The sequence below is a fragment of the Ambystoma mexicanum genome, chromosome 6q, assembly GCF_040938575.1.
Source record: "Ambystoma mexicanum isolate Mex_15411 chromosome 6q, UKY_AmexF1_1, whole genome shotgun sequence".
NCBI lineage: Eukaryota > Metazoa > Chordata > Amphibia > Caudata > Ambystomatidae > Ambystoma > Ambystoma mexicanum.
In genome coordinates this window covers 1,673,650,011-1,673,663,422 of record NC_090937.1, presented here as the reverse complement: position 1 = coordinate 1,673,663,422, position 13,412 = coordinate 1,673,650,011, and the positions used below count along the sequence as shown (strand labels likewise).

General features: G+C 48.8%; 1 protein-coding gene across 5 annotated transcripts in view; it reads right to left on the bottom strand.

The window, feature by feature from the left end:
- LOC138517032 (glioma pathogenesis-related protein 1-like) overlaps positions 1–13,412 on the bottom strand; it is a 792,259-nt gene that overhangs the window by 338,489 nt on the left and 440,358 nt on the right. For all 5 annotated transcript variants that reach the window (XM_069632545.1, XM_069632543.1, XM_069632546.1 and 2 more), the window contains one exon: positions 10,421–10,506. In XM_069632545.1, the coding sequence (XP_069488646.1) occupies positions 10,421–10,506 (86 nt within the window). The remainder of the gene's footprint in view (positions 1–10,420; positions 10,507–13,412) is intronic.

The following is a 13,412-nucleotide window of genomic DNA, read 5'->3' as shown; positions in this document are numbered from 1 at the left end:
TGCACTTGCTCTAAATGCACACACAAAAATCAGGGAAGATGCCAGTTCCCGACGCACTCTCGACTGACTTGTTTAAACACGAACCCTTAACATGTGTTCCGATACTAAGTGCTATGTTTAACTATCATTCTTAATAACATTCCATCAAAATCTTGGCGAACAGCAGAAATCTTCCCTATTTATAAAAAGAGCTATCAGAGTGACCCGGTTAATTATCAACCCATATACCTCTTGGATATCCTAAAAAATACATTTTCAAAGGTTCTTGAAAATTGAGTAAATTTGTGGGCTGCCGAAAGCTGTGTTGTAAGTCATGTGCAACCTGGCTCCCGCAAAGGACAGGGGACAATTGAGCAGGCCTTTAGGCTATCTTGGTCGCACACAAATATATCATGCAGAAACGTGTGTCCCTTTACTTATTTGTCGACCTGAAATCGGCATTTGCCAATGTTAACTGGGACTTGCTGCTGTGGGGTGCACTTGATCACCAATGGCAATGGGGATTTACCACCACCTGCAATGATCCGGCGAGTTGCAGTAGCGCTATTTGCTCTGGGTGGTATCCCAGGGTAATACCAGCATGTGATGAGGGAAGACACCAACAGAGGTGAATATGGGTTCATCAGACACTGAAATGCCACCACTTGAGGAAGAAGAGGAAGATGAGGAGCAGCTCAACAAAACTTAGAGAAGCCCAGCACCAGGGTGAGCAAACCATGGTTACACCCGCTGCCCAACATGCACTACAGGTACAATCTGAGGACCATGACCCCGACACAGACACACAGCCTGGACAACCAGACACACCAACCCCTGCAATAAACAACAGCTCCCGCAATATACCATACACCAGCTGGGGAGAAAAATGCATCAGTACCAGCTGTGCACCCAACTAACCTCTATGCACGCACGCTGGGAGCTGGAGTACCCGCGGTGCACCCAACTAACATCTACGCACGCACGCTGGGAGCTGGAGTACCCGCGGTGCACCCAACTAACCTCTACGCACGCACGCTGGGAGCTGGAGTACCCGCTGGGCACCCAACTAACCTCTACGCACGCACGCTGGGAGCTGGAGTACCCGCTGGGCACCCAACTAACCTCTACGCACGGACGCTAGGAGCTGGAGTACCCGCGGTGCACCCAACTAACCTCTACGCACGGACGCTGGGAGCTGGAGGACCTGCGGTGCACCCAACTAACCTCTACGCACGCACACTGGGAGCTGGAGGACCCGCTGAGCACCCAACTAACCTCTACGCACGCACACTGGGAGCTGGAGGACCCGCTGGGCACCCAACTAACCTCTACGCACGCACACTGGGAGCTGGAGGACCCGCTGGGTACCCAACTAACCTCTACGCACGCACACTGGGAGCTGGAGGACCCGCTGGGCTCCCAACTAACCTCTACGCACGCACACTGGGAGCTGGAGGACCCGCTGGGCACCCAACTAACCTCTACGCACGCACACTGGGAGCTGGAGTACCCGCTGGGCACCCAACTAACCTCTACGCAAGCACACTGGGAGCTGGAGTACCCGCTGGGCACCCAACTAACCTCTGCGCACGCACACTGGGAGCTGGAGTACCCTTTGGGCACCCAACTAACCTCTGCGCACGCACACTGGGAGCTGGAGTACCCTTTGGTCACCCAACTAACCTCTGCGCACGCACACTGGGAGCTGGAGTACCCGTGGTGCACCCAACTAACCGCTACGCACGCACACTGGGAGCTGGAGTACCCGCGGTGGACCCAACTAACCACTACGCACGCACACTGGGAGCTGGAGTACCCGCGGTGGACCCAACTAACCTCTACGCACGCACTCTGGGAGCTGGAGTACCCGCTGGGTACCCAACTAACCTCTACAAACGCACACTGGGAGCTGGAGTACCCGCTGGGCACCCAACTAACCTCTACGCACGCACACTGGGAGCTGGAGTACCCGCTGGGCACCCAACTAACCTCTACGCACGCACACTGGGAGCTGGAGTACCCGCTGGGCGCCCAACTAACCTCTACGCACGCACACTGGGAGCTGGAGTACCCGCTGTGCGCCCAACTAACCTCTACGCACGCACACTGGGAGCTGGAGTACCCGCTGTGCGCCCAACTAACCTCTACGCACGCACACTGGGAGCTGGAGTACCCGCTGTGCGCCCAACTAACCTCTACGCACGCACACTGGGAGCTGGAGTACCCGCGGTGCACCCAACTAACCTCTACGCACGCACACTGGGAGCTGGAGTACCCGCGGTGCACCCAACTAACCTCTACGCACGCACACTGGGAGCTGGAGTACCCGCTGTGCACCCAACTAACCTCTACGCACGCACACTGGGAGCTGGAGTACCCGCTGTGCACCCAACTAACCTCTACGCACGCACACTGGGAGCTGGAGTACCCGCTGTGCACCCAACTAACCTCTACGCACGCACACTGGGAGCTGGAGTACCCGCTGTGCACCCAACTAACCTCTATGCACGCACACTGGGGGCTGGAGTACACGCTGTGCACCCAACTAACCTCTACGCACGCACACTGGGAGCTGGAGTACCCGCGGTGCACCCAACTAACCGCTACGCACGCACACTGGGAGCTGGAGTACCCGCGGTGCACCCAACTAACCTCTACGCAGGCACACTGGGAGCTGGAGTACCCGCGGTGCACCCAACTAACCTCTACGCACGCACACTGGGAGCTGGAGTACCCGCGGTGCACCCAACTAACCTCTACGCACGCACACTGGGAGCTGGAGTACCCGCGGTGCACCCAACTAACCTCTACGCACGCACACTGGGAGCTGGAGTACCCGCGGTGCACCCAACTAACCTCTACGCACGCACACTTGGAGCTGGAGTACCCGCGGTGCACCCAACTAACCTCTACGCACGCACAATGGGAGCTGGAGTACCCGCAGTGCACACAACTAACCTCTATGCACGCACACTGGGATCTATGCACGCACACTGGGAGCTGGATTGTCAAAGGAGCTTGCAGACGGTTGCAATGTAATAGCACAGCAAGCAAGGGCCACCAGAGATGTGGTGAGAGCATTCAGTGATGCATTGGGATGTAGGGAAATCTATTGAAAAGAATGCAAATGAAAATGCCACATTTAAAAATAAATATATGAATTGCATTCTGTGCTAAACATTTAAAAGAAACACATGTGAGAAAATATTGTGATGTCAGCAGCCCATGTTTAACAAAGGTGTATTGGCCCACAGTAAATAACAAGGCCCAGAATACATTTTTTAGTTGCATGAAATGTGATAGGTCAGAATCAGGACTCGGACAACAGGCCATGTTTTAAGAGTTGTATTTTTCTCTCAAAGTGAAACTTAACTCTATAGCTCAAACCCTATCCTATAACAGCAGCAAATCAAAATGTGTGCTCCTCAGGAGGTCAAGATGTCTCAAATTGAATAAAGTACTCTGTTCTGAATTCCACTCTAGCCTAAACACTTTCCCTGTCCCCTAACAGAAAACAATAAAACAACAAATCAAAGGCTTTAGGGAACTACCCAAGGAAAGGAATGACTGATGGCTTCTGATCCCCACCATTTCCTTCCAAGTGATACAGTTCTCAGTGGCTGGAATGTTATGCAGGTCTGCCAGCCCAGGCCTCTTCATCTTGTCCCCCTCAGGGTTTCTTGTAGTCTGTCTCCACTCTGGAGCCTTCCTCCTTAGTCCCCGCTCTGGGTTTCTCTCTCTCTGTTCTTTCCACTCCTAGATGTCTCCTGTCTCTCCCCACTACAGGGTTTTCTGCCGTCTCACTCTCCACCCTGGACATTTTGTAAATGTCTCTCTTTGCTCTCCTCACCCCACAGAGGGGTTTCTCTTTCTCACTCCCCATCCTGGGATGTGTTCTTTCTTCCCCCACTCTAAGGCTTTCTTTCTTCTTATTCCTCATTCTGGAGTTCAACTCTTTCTCACTCCCCACTCTGGGTTGTTATAGCCTCGCCGCACACTGAAGTTCTTTCAACATCTTCCCCACTCTAGCCACTGTGTATCTGATTGTTGAAGGGCCCACAGATTAATCACGTCTCAGTTCTTTCCATCAATATCCACCAATTTCCTAAGGAAATTGTTTTAAAGTCTGATTAAAATGCTCCACTAGGCTGTCTGCTTTTGGATGGTACCTGGAGGTTGATAGGGATTTTATGTTGTGCAGTTGTTTCACTTCCTGCAAAAGGCGGGGCATGAAGGTGATGCCCTGTTTGGTAAGAATTTCCCAAGGGAAACCCACCATTGATAGAAAGGGAACTAGATGTTTCAGAATATGCTGGGAAGTGTTGTTTTTCATTGGAAAGGCCTCTGGGTACTGGGAAGCATAGCAAGGATCAATAGAATAGATGTATTCACCAATTTGGAAGGTTCTAGAGGTCGTACAATGTCATTGCCCTTTGAGAAAAAGGGAGATCATTTACAGAGAAGTGCTGCAAGGGGCTCACGGTAGCGAGCAGGTGAGGTCTTCGGACAAATTTGGCATGAGGCAGCATAGGCTTTCACATCGGTGTAGATACCGGGCCAATGATATTTAACAAGAACCTGACCCTGGGTTTTCTCTATTCCTTGATGTCCTGTGGGTAAATGGGAATGGGCTAGCTTTACCCTATGAAAAAAAAAATCAGAAGCAAGCTGCAAGCAGACTTGAATGTCAAAGATGAGGAATACATCAGAGGATTCAATCCATTCGAAGGATCCCTTTTGCTGAGCCCCATTGTCTTCAGATATTGCTCTTCAAAGGCTTCAGCTACATTTTGATAATTTCTCTGGTGAAAGACCAAACTTATGGTATAATCCCAATCTATTCGGAATAGAGGGTTTAGGGTCTTACCAACCTGCCCAAAACGTAGGTTACCTCTTGGAGAGGTCTCCACTTCTTGTAGGCGAGGGGTCACAGCTCGCTCTAGGGTCCCTGAGCTATGGGATAGGCAGGTTTTATTTTGAAGCTTTGGGGCCCCGCATTGTATAACACTGTCTTCACTTCTCCACCTATAGTCTGGGTCGATGACACCAGCCGCTACATCTAGGGAGTGTTTCCAGCACAACTCAGAGCTTAGCTGTCAAACTGATATGGGTCCCTAAAGGTGGAGGAATAGCCAAGTCTACAGATATTAATATCTTTTCCCTGGGCGGCGGTCTCTCCACTACTTCCAGGCTAAAGAGGTCCAAGCCAATAGATTGAGTACCTATGTCAGGGAGTCTACCTATAGGGTCTCATTTTGTTATTAACATGTATGTCCACCCTGCTCATCCCACACTGACACAGACAAAGGAGGCATGATTCTTATACGTTTTACTCTCTCTTCTAGGTCTGTGTTTCTAATCCCTACTCTATACAAAGGAAAGTCAAATGAGATGCTTGCTGTGATATCATGATGGCGAAACAGACATGCAGTCCTGTAATCCAATTCTAACAACATTTCTTCCCCTAATACTCAAAAAAGAAAACATAAAACAACATAGACAAACTAAAAGGAGATAAAGGAGTTGCTGCTGGCTTCTGCCCCTACCCTTGTGTCTCTTTACCATAGGCCCTTGCCTATGTGAACAGTCCCAAGTGTACAGTCGTGTCCTGCAGGAGAGTTGTCCCGGTGTTCCAGCGAGTTCTTCCCATCTCTCTCAAATCAGTCCGTTTCTCCTCACTCCTGGGTTCCTTTCATTTTCATTCCCCTCCCTGGGGTTTCTTTCTTATATCCCCTCTCTGGGGCTCCACTCTGGGCTTTCTTGGTCCTCTCAACGCACTGGGGTGTATCTCAGCCTCTCTCTCCAACCTGAGGTTCTTCTATACTTGTTCCACTCTGGGGTTTCTGGCTCTTTCCCCACTCTGGGGCAGCTTGGTGTTCTCCCCAGTATGGTGCTTGTCTCAAGCTCTCCCCGCTCTGGTGTGTCTCAGATCTGTCCCTGATCCGGGACATTTCTCACTCCCTTTCCCCACTCTGGGGCTTCTCTGTGTTCTCCCCTATCCAGGCTTTTCTCACTCTTTCTCCCCACTCTTGGGCTTCTTGGGAGGCTTGTGTGATGTGTGTGGAACTCCTCTCGACACTGAGCCGTTTAACCAACTCATCTGCTCAAATCCTCATTGATCAGTGACTCCTCTTCCTTCCCGGTCTCTTGCTGCCGAGACCGGTGGCCAGTTTCAATGTAGGGCCTTTCCACAGGCCATCCAATACTCTCTTCTCTTGTTTGTTTTGCAATGCGGGCTGTCTCCAGCCACCCGTCTGCAAGGCCCTGCTGCAGTCGCTCCAGTGCACACCTCTGCCTGGAAAACCTCCTATGGCTTTTGCTCTCTCCTGCCGGCCACAACCCCTGTGTGGATGCAGACGCAGATCCTCCGATTTGATCGGTCCATTCACTTATGTGCCTCCAGGAAGTTGTGCTGTTTCCGCTTTGCTGTAGTTTCCCATAAGGATTGAGTAAAATGTGGGTCAGAAGCTATGCTAGCCATTAGAAGGGTCCTAGGTTTACCATACATCTTAGTTTCAATATTCGCCATAAAGGTGTTAGTGTCTGGGGAGAGGAGTATTGTTTTAAGTCCAGCTCTTGGTCGTTTTCTGTTCCCTAAGGCGGAGTTACCTCCAGAGGGATACCGCTCACCCTGTCCCCTTGGGCATGTTCAGTGGAACAGGATCACCTCCCTGGTCTCAAAGGCGGTGGTTCTCCATTGTGTAGGGATGACAAACATCATAGAATGTTGAATAAAATGCAATTCCAAGAAAAAAAATCAAATGATGGGGAATATATACCAATTCAACAGATCTAGGCCTTACTGTCAGTGAGCCAGCTTGATATAGTTAGACTCCTTTTTGTAACACGTGCATGCTTGCTGTCAGAATGTAGCTTTGAAACCTGGCTCACAGAAACCTTATTTACTTGCACCTAGCTAGCTCTAGACTCTACATATGTAATGTGATATGATAGAAATATGAATGATAGCATGTGCCACACTTAGATGAGACGGTGAACCTTTACCGGCGCCACACTTAGATGGAATTGTGAATTTTAGCCTGCGTCACACTTAGAAGAAATTGTGAACCTTAGCATGCGCCGCACTTAGATGGAACCGTGAACAGTAGCCTGCGTCACATCTAGATAGAAATGTGAATAATAGCATGTGCCACACTTAGATGAAATTGTAAATGTTAGCATGTGCCACACTTAGATGAAATTGTGAGCCTAGCCTGCGCCACACTTGGATGGAATTGTGAATTTTAGCCTGCATCACAGCCGGATAGAAATGTGAATAATAGCATGTGCCTCACTTAGATGAAATTGTAAATGTTAGCATGTGCCTCACTTAGATGAAATTGTGAACCTAGCCTGTGCCACACTTGGATGGAATTGTGAATTTAGCCTGCATCACAGCTGTACAGAAATGTGAATGATAGCATGTGCCAAACTTAGATGAGACTGTGAACCTTTGCCTGTGCCTCATTTAGATGGAATTTTGAACTTTAGCCTGCGTCACATCTAGATAGAATTGGGAATGCTAGCCCGCCCCACACCATGATGAAATTGTGAACTTTAGCCTCCGTCACATCTAGATAGAAATGTAAATGATAGCATGTGCCACACTTAGATTAAATTGTAAATGCTGGCATGCGCCACACTTGGATGGAAACGTGAGCACTGTTCTGCGTCCAATCTCGATGGAATTGGGAATGCCAGATTGTGCCACATTTAGGTGAAATCACAAACTTTGGCCTGTGTCGCATCTAGATAGAAATGTGAATGATAGGATGTGCCACATTTAGATGGAAACGTGAACCTTAGCCTGCGACAAACTTGGGGGAAATTGTGAACTTTGGCGTGCGTCACATCTGGATAGAAATGTGGATGATAGCATGTGCCACACATACATGAAATTGTGAACTTTGGCATGTACCACTCTTAGATGAAATTATGAGTGCTAGCCAGTACCGAATCTAGATAGAAATGTAAGACCATTCACGCCAACGGTGTTAACCAAGCTGAGGCTGCCAGCAGCACGTCGCTGCTCTCTTGCACTTTCCAGCTCGTTCCCACTGGCTCACCCACCCTCCCTTTCGGAGCCGCCAGGAGACCACTCTGGTGGTGATGGTGCGCGGTGCAGGTGTCCTTTAGCATTAACATTAGCCTACGTCAGACCCACACGGAATTGTGATTGTTAGCAATGCTTCAACTACTTAGAATTGCAGACATTAGCGTATGCCAGACCCACACAGAAAATGAATATTAGCGATGCTTCGCCTGCTCACAATTGTGGACATTAGCCTACGCCAGACCCACACAGAATTGTGAATGTTGGCTGTGCCTCTCCTGCTCAGAAATGTAGACATTAGGCTATGCCAGACCCAGATAGGTTTGTGAATGTTAGCTATGCCTCTCTTACCTAGAATTGTGAACATTAGCCTGATTGAGTAGACGAAGCAGAAAATGGACGGAGTGGACTGAATGAATGGGGCGGAATGGAACGAGTGGAACCTGCTGTAACTGCCCACACGTTGTATCACATTACACTTGTTCCCCATGTTGTTGCCATATGTCTGTATCCCCTATATATGCTATCTATCTGTATCCCCATATATATATATATATATATATATATATATATATATATATATATATATATATATATATATATATATATAAATATCCCATATATACCTGTATCCACCCTGTCGCTGCATATATGTATGTCACTATGTACGTCCCCACGGGCCAGCTCACGTGCCTGGTCTCAGGAGCTTTTACTGGTAACCACCATATCACACCACTACGCTTAGTCTCTACTATACACCATCATTCAACTAGAACACAGCTATATTCCTGATAATTCGGCCTAGCTGTTTACATACGAACACGACCCCATGAACACCTCATCACCCTAATAAAACGCAGCTAGCTGAGCACATTCCGGCCTAGCAGCTCACATAGGTGTTCCTCAGGCCTAACGCAGCCAGATCCCAGTTTGGGTGTCCACCCACCAGACAGCACACATCCAACTGATTTCCTCAGCACCACACCTATCGCTAGGAAGCAGCTATCATCCAACAACTTCACCAGCTGCACACATATCCGGTGTACACACGCACCGTACAACTCTCTCTCTATCTACTGACTTGAACTACGGTTCCCGAGGGCGTTCAACCTACCAGCACTTTGAGGTCATACCAATGATATATAAGGCGCTATATAAATGCCAAGTAACATAACATGTTTACAAAACCTGCTTGTCTTGCCACGAGGATTTGTGTGTATCGGGTGAATCGTCTTGAAACAACTATTGGTAAGACAATGTGCACTTACATTTAATAATGAGAGCACATCCGTGCTGATATGTCTTGAAGGCTGTAGGAGAGACTTGGCAATATGGCAGAAAGGCAACATTTGAAAAAGCAATATTTATTATGTTAATATACTACTAAATACGAGAGTTCTATCCCTACATTTGTTAAGTGTTCCAGGTTCCACTACACAAGCAGAGCTATCTAATATGTTGGAAAGGAGAAGATCCTAACCCACCCCCGCTCGGTAACTAAACCAAGTGGTAGCTAAAGGGGAGAGACACCCACACCCCCACGGCCCTTATCTGCATGATAAAACATAAGCAATCACATGAATAACATACCATGTGTCCCTGCCTGGAGACACCATTTTCTATTGAACTAAACGCCATCTTTGTTACTAGGCCCACAAATCATTCCTCTGTAAAACTCAGCTCTCCCATCCCCAGCTCTTCGAACAGAGACCCTGCCAGCTCCGCGTGAGCCTTGTTCTCATGCAAGTCCAGCCATTTATTGGTGTAATTGTTTAGTATCACTTCCACCGAATGTGCTCTCTGCAGAGCGTGAGACCGAAACAGGCCTCAGCCGAAGTGCCCATCCATATCCACTAAACTGCCCATGTCCCCGCAACCTCCACACCTCTAAGCTTGTGCCCACTAGCCCCGACCCCCCAATCCCTTTCATGCTGATACACATCCGTCCCCCTCGCACTGACCATTCCAGAACACCCACCATAGACTTAATCTTGTGCTGCAGTTTATTGCCCCAAAAGCAACAGACGTCTGTCCGTATCATGAGGCACCAGGAAAGGCAGACTGTAGATCAGGCCGCTGGGGTGCGCAAAGATGAACCCAGCTGACCACGTGCACCATGATCGACTGAGAAGCAACAGAAGCAACAACCAATGGAGCCCAGGCATCCCATATGAAACTGGGTTTGGTATATGTTCCCAGCCAGTCAACTGTTCTTTGCTGGCATTTTTACTATTATATGAACTTTGTCATCCTTGCAACTCATCTCTTGGTCTCATTCCCTGATGGGGTGTGTTATCTTTATTTTTGCATTGTTATGAGGACACGTGTATTGATGTTAATACATATAAATGACGATGAAATGGTGGGCAGCATATTATCTATACTTACTGCACAGTTTGTTCTCACACTTATCCCCAGCGGGACATGCAGTGCACGATGCGCCAGACGTATAGGGCTGGTGTGGATAATTTCCGCTGTAATTAAGAGAAAGAGTACAACTGTAAGAGATTACTCTGTCTTTTATGTAAGAAACAGTTACTCACCGTTCAACAGTAGAGATTACTTCTAGTGCATATTCCCCTTTTCCCCATAATCATGGGGCGTCCCGTGGAACGGGGGCAGGAGTTGAGATAGCACCCTGGCAGCAATTAATGATTTCTATATTTCTATGCACTTCCCTCGCCTAGGCATTCGTGCACAGGCAATGCCCCACATGGCTCCACTCTGCCAACCATCAGTCCCTTTATCTAATCATACTTGGTAACCTTTTAAGCAGGGAAAGAGGGAGGCAGTATGGAGGAAAGGGAAATATGGACTGTGATGATTCATCAGATATAGTCACTTCTCCCCAGGGGGATGCCATTTCCCCTGAAGCTAGGGAGGTGTGGCTGCTACCCAATAGCCCACCTAGGGGTGGTTTAATGCAGGAGGACCTCATGGGGAGGGACGATCACCTAGGTTACAGACAATTGAACATCACAAACCAACCTTTGCTAACCCCCTCCTCCATTCCAAGCCACTTCTTTGAAAGTAGTCCCATGCATTATTGTAGTACATGGGATACAGCCAAAACAGAAAGTACTGGGTGAAGAAGAGCACAGAAGACATGATTGTTGACTGTGCTAGTACTGGTACGAAGTGGCCCAGAGGAAGCATGAAGATCAAGGTGTCAAAAGAAACAAAGGACTTTGAAAATCCACCAGGGCGGGACAGGCAACAATGTATAAGAAGAGACGATGAACTAAAGACCTTGGGCCTCATCACAAGTTCGGCAGTAACGCGGGCGGTATTACCGCCGGCGGTATGAGCCCTACCGCCAAACCCCCCGGCGCTATTAGCGCCGGATCACAGGTTTGGCGGTAATGGAATTCCCCATTCCCCACTGAGCCCATTCGGGAATGCCCCATTCCCCATTGGGCTCAATGGGGAATTTTCGCGTTCTTACCGCCGGCGGATTTCCCGCCGGCGGTAATAGCGCGAATTACTGGCGGATTTCCCCCCAGCTCAGAGCTGGGGAGAAATCCGCCAAAGCCCTGATTTGGCAGACCCTTAAATCTGGCGGTAATAGCGCGACCGCCGGATTTAAGGGTTACCGCCAAACTCGTGATAAGGCCCCTTGTCAAGTCCAGTTGGGAGTGATGAAGACACGCCCACAAACTCCTGGCAGAAAAAATACAACCCGCTAGGGAAGAAAGGCCAAGAGATTCTTGCAAGGTTAACAAGTTTTAATCACACAAAAGGTAAATATGCCAGCAACGAACTCTGCTATTCCAGAACGTTCGGCCAAAAAATAGTACAAGCAGAATGTTATGAGGAAACACATTGTCACTAATGATGTTACATATATAGTATAAACCTGTGTGGCTGGTTGGTGAGACCCTATACATGGGTGGCCTGCTCCATAGGGGATACAAGGCTGCAATTGGCCCCAGTCGTTTCCGTCCGTCATTCATCACGTGGGGTCTGCTTGGCTTATCTATCCAGGGACTGAAGGTCGCGTTCCTCATAAGTTACTACTGTAAGACAATGCTACTCTATCATTATGGCCTGCACCTGGGAAACTCAGGGACTGGCACAGGACGAGGCTTAAGATCATGCTGATCCACACATGTTTCACTCAGTCCATATCACACTCTCTGCACCAAAGGCTTCCACCCTCACTTTGGACTATCATTTATTAGACCCTGTACCTCGTACTACAACATTTGTCATTATGAAATAAAGTTGTGTTCTTTTAGATATTTTATGAACACAGGGCATATGATTGGTGGTCTGAGGTCACCTACTAATGCGGAATTCAGGGATCTTGGACTGGGACAGTTGTGGGTGTCATAACTCATGGTGGGCTGGGTGTGGGTTGGAGGTCTGCTTTTGTCCATGCTGTGATAAACGTGCATTGCAAGGCACCTGATACTGTCTTGCGGCCTTGCAGGTCACATTCCTTCTTGGGATAATACGTATTGGCAACAGTTATAGAACAGAGGAACGTGTTTGTAGGAGCTAGCAGTGTGGGTCTCTCTATCATCAGCGCTTGGGCCTGTATTTACCACGCAGCCATGCAGGGGCGTAAGTTTCTACAAAAACTACAAAAATGGCACTTATATGTGTGCACTAAATCTATGCATTTGTAATATTGTGTTGTGCAGGGTTTCTTAGCACGCCCCCCCTAACCCCTGGTACATTGCAAGTGTAGTTATGGGATTTGCCTTACTCTAAAGCGCCTGGGGGGGAAGCGGTTAATCTCACTTCCCCCAGTGGCTCACTGTCTACAGAGCCCTAGTTCTCTCTAGGCTGGACTATTGCAACAGGCTCTTCCTCAACCTCCATTCTTCTTCCCTACTTCCATTCTTCTTCTGCAACTCATCCAGAACAGAACCGCAAGACTTACCCTTGGCTTAAAGCCCAGGGACTGCATCTCTCCGGCACTGAAATCCTTTCACTGGCTCCCCGTGGCTGCAAGGATCAAGTTCAAGACCCACTGCATTGTTCACAAGGCTTTCTGAGGACTGGGACCTACGTACTTACAACATTACCTACCTAAATACTGTCCTTCATGACCCCTCCGCTAATCTACCTCCAACCTTCTACGAGTGAGCCGGTTCTCCAAGCAGAGATTTGGAGGGAGTTCTGTATCCTCAGCAGGTTCCTCCCTCTGGAATAGCCTCCCGGCCGCCCTCTGTCTTGAGCCTGATCTTATTAAGTTCCGGAAACTCCTCAAGACCATCCTCTACTCCTCTTCCTTTGCTCTCCCTCTACCCTGCTAACTTTGCTCTCTGCTTTTTCCCCTTTCTCCAACCTCTTCCTTAGTTTGCTGTCTGGCCGCCTGGTGCACCTCAGAGTCTCACAGGTCCCCGGTACCCATGCCAGTCCTCTTTTGTAC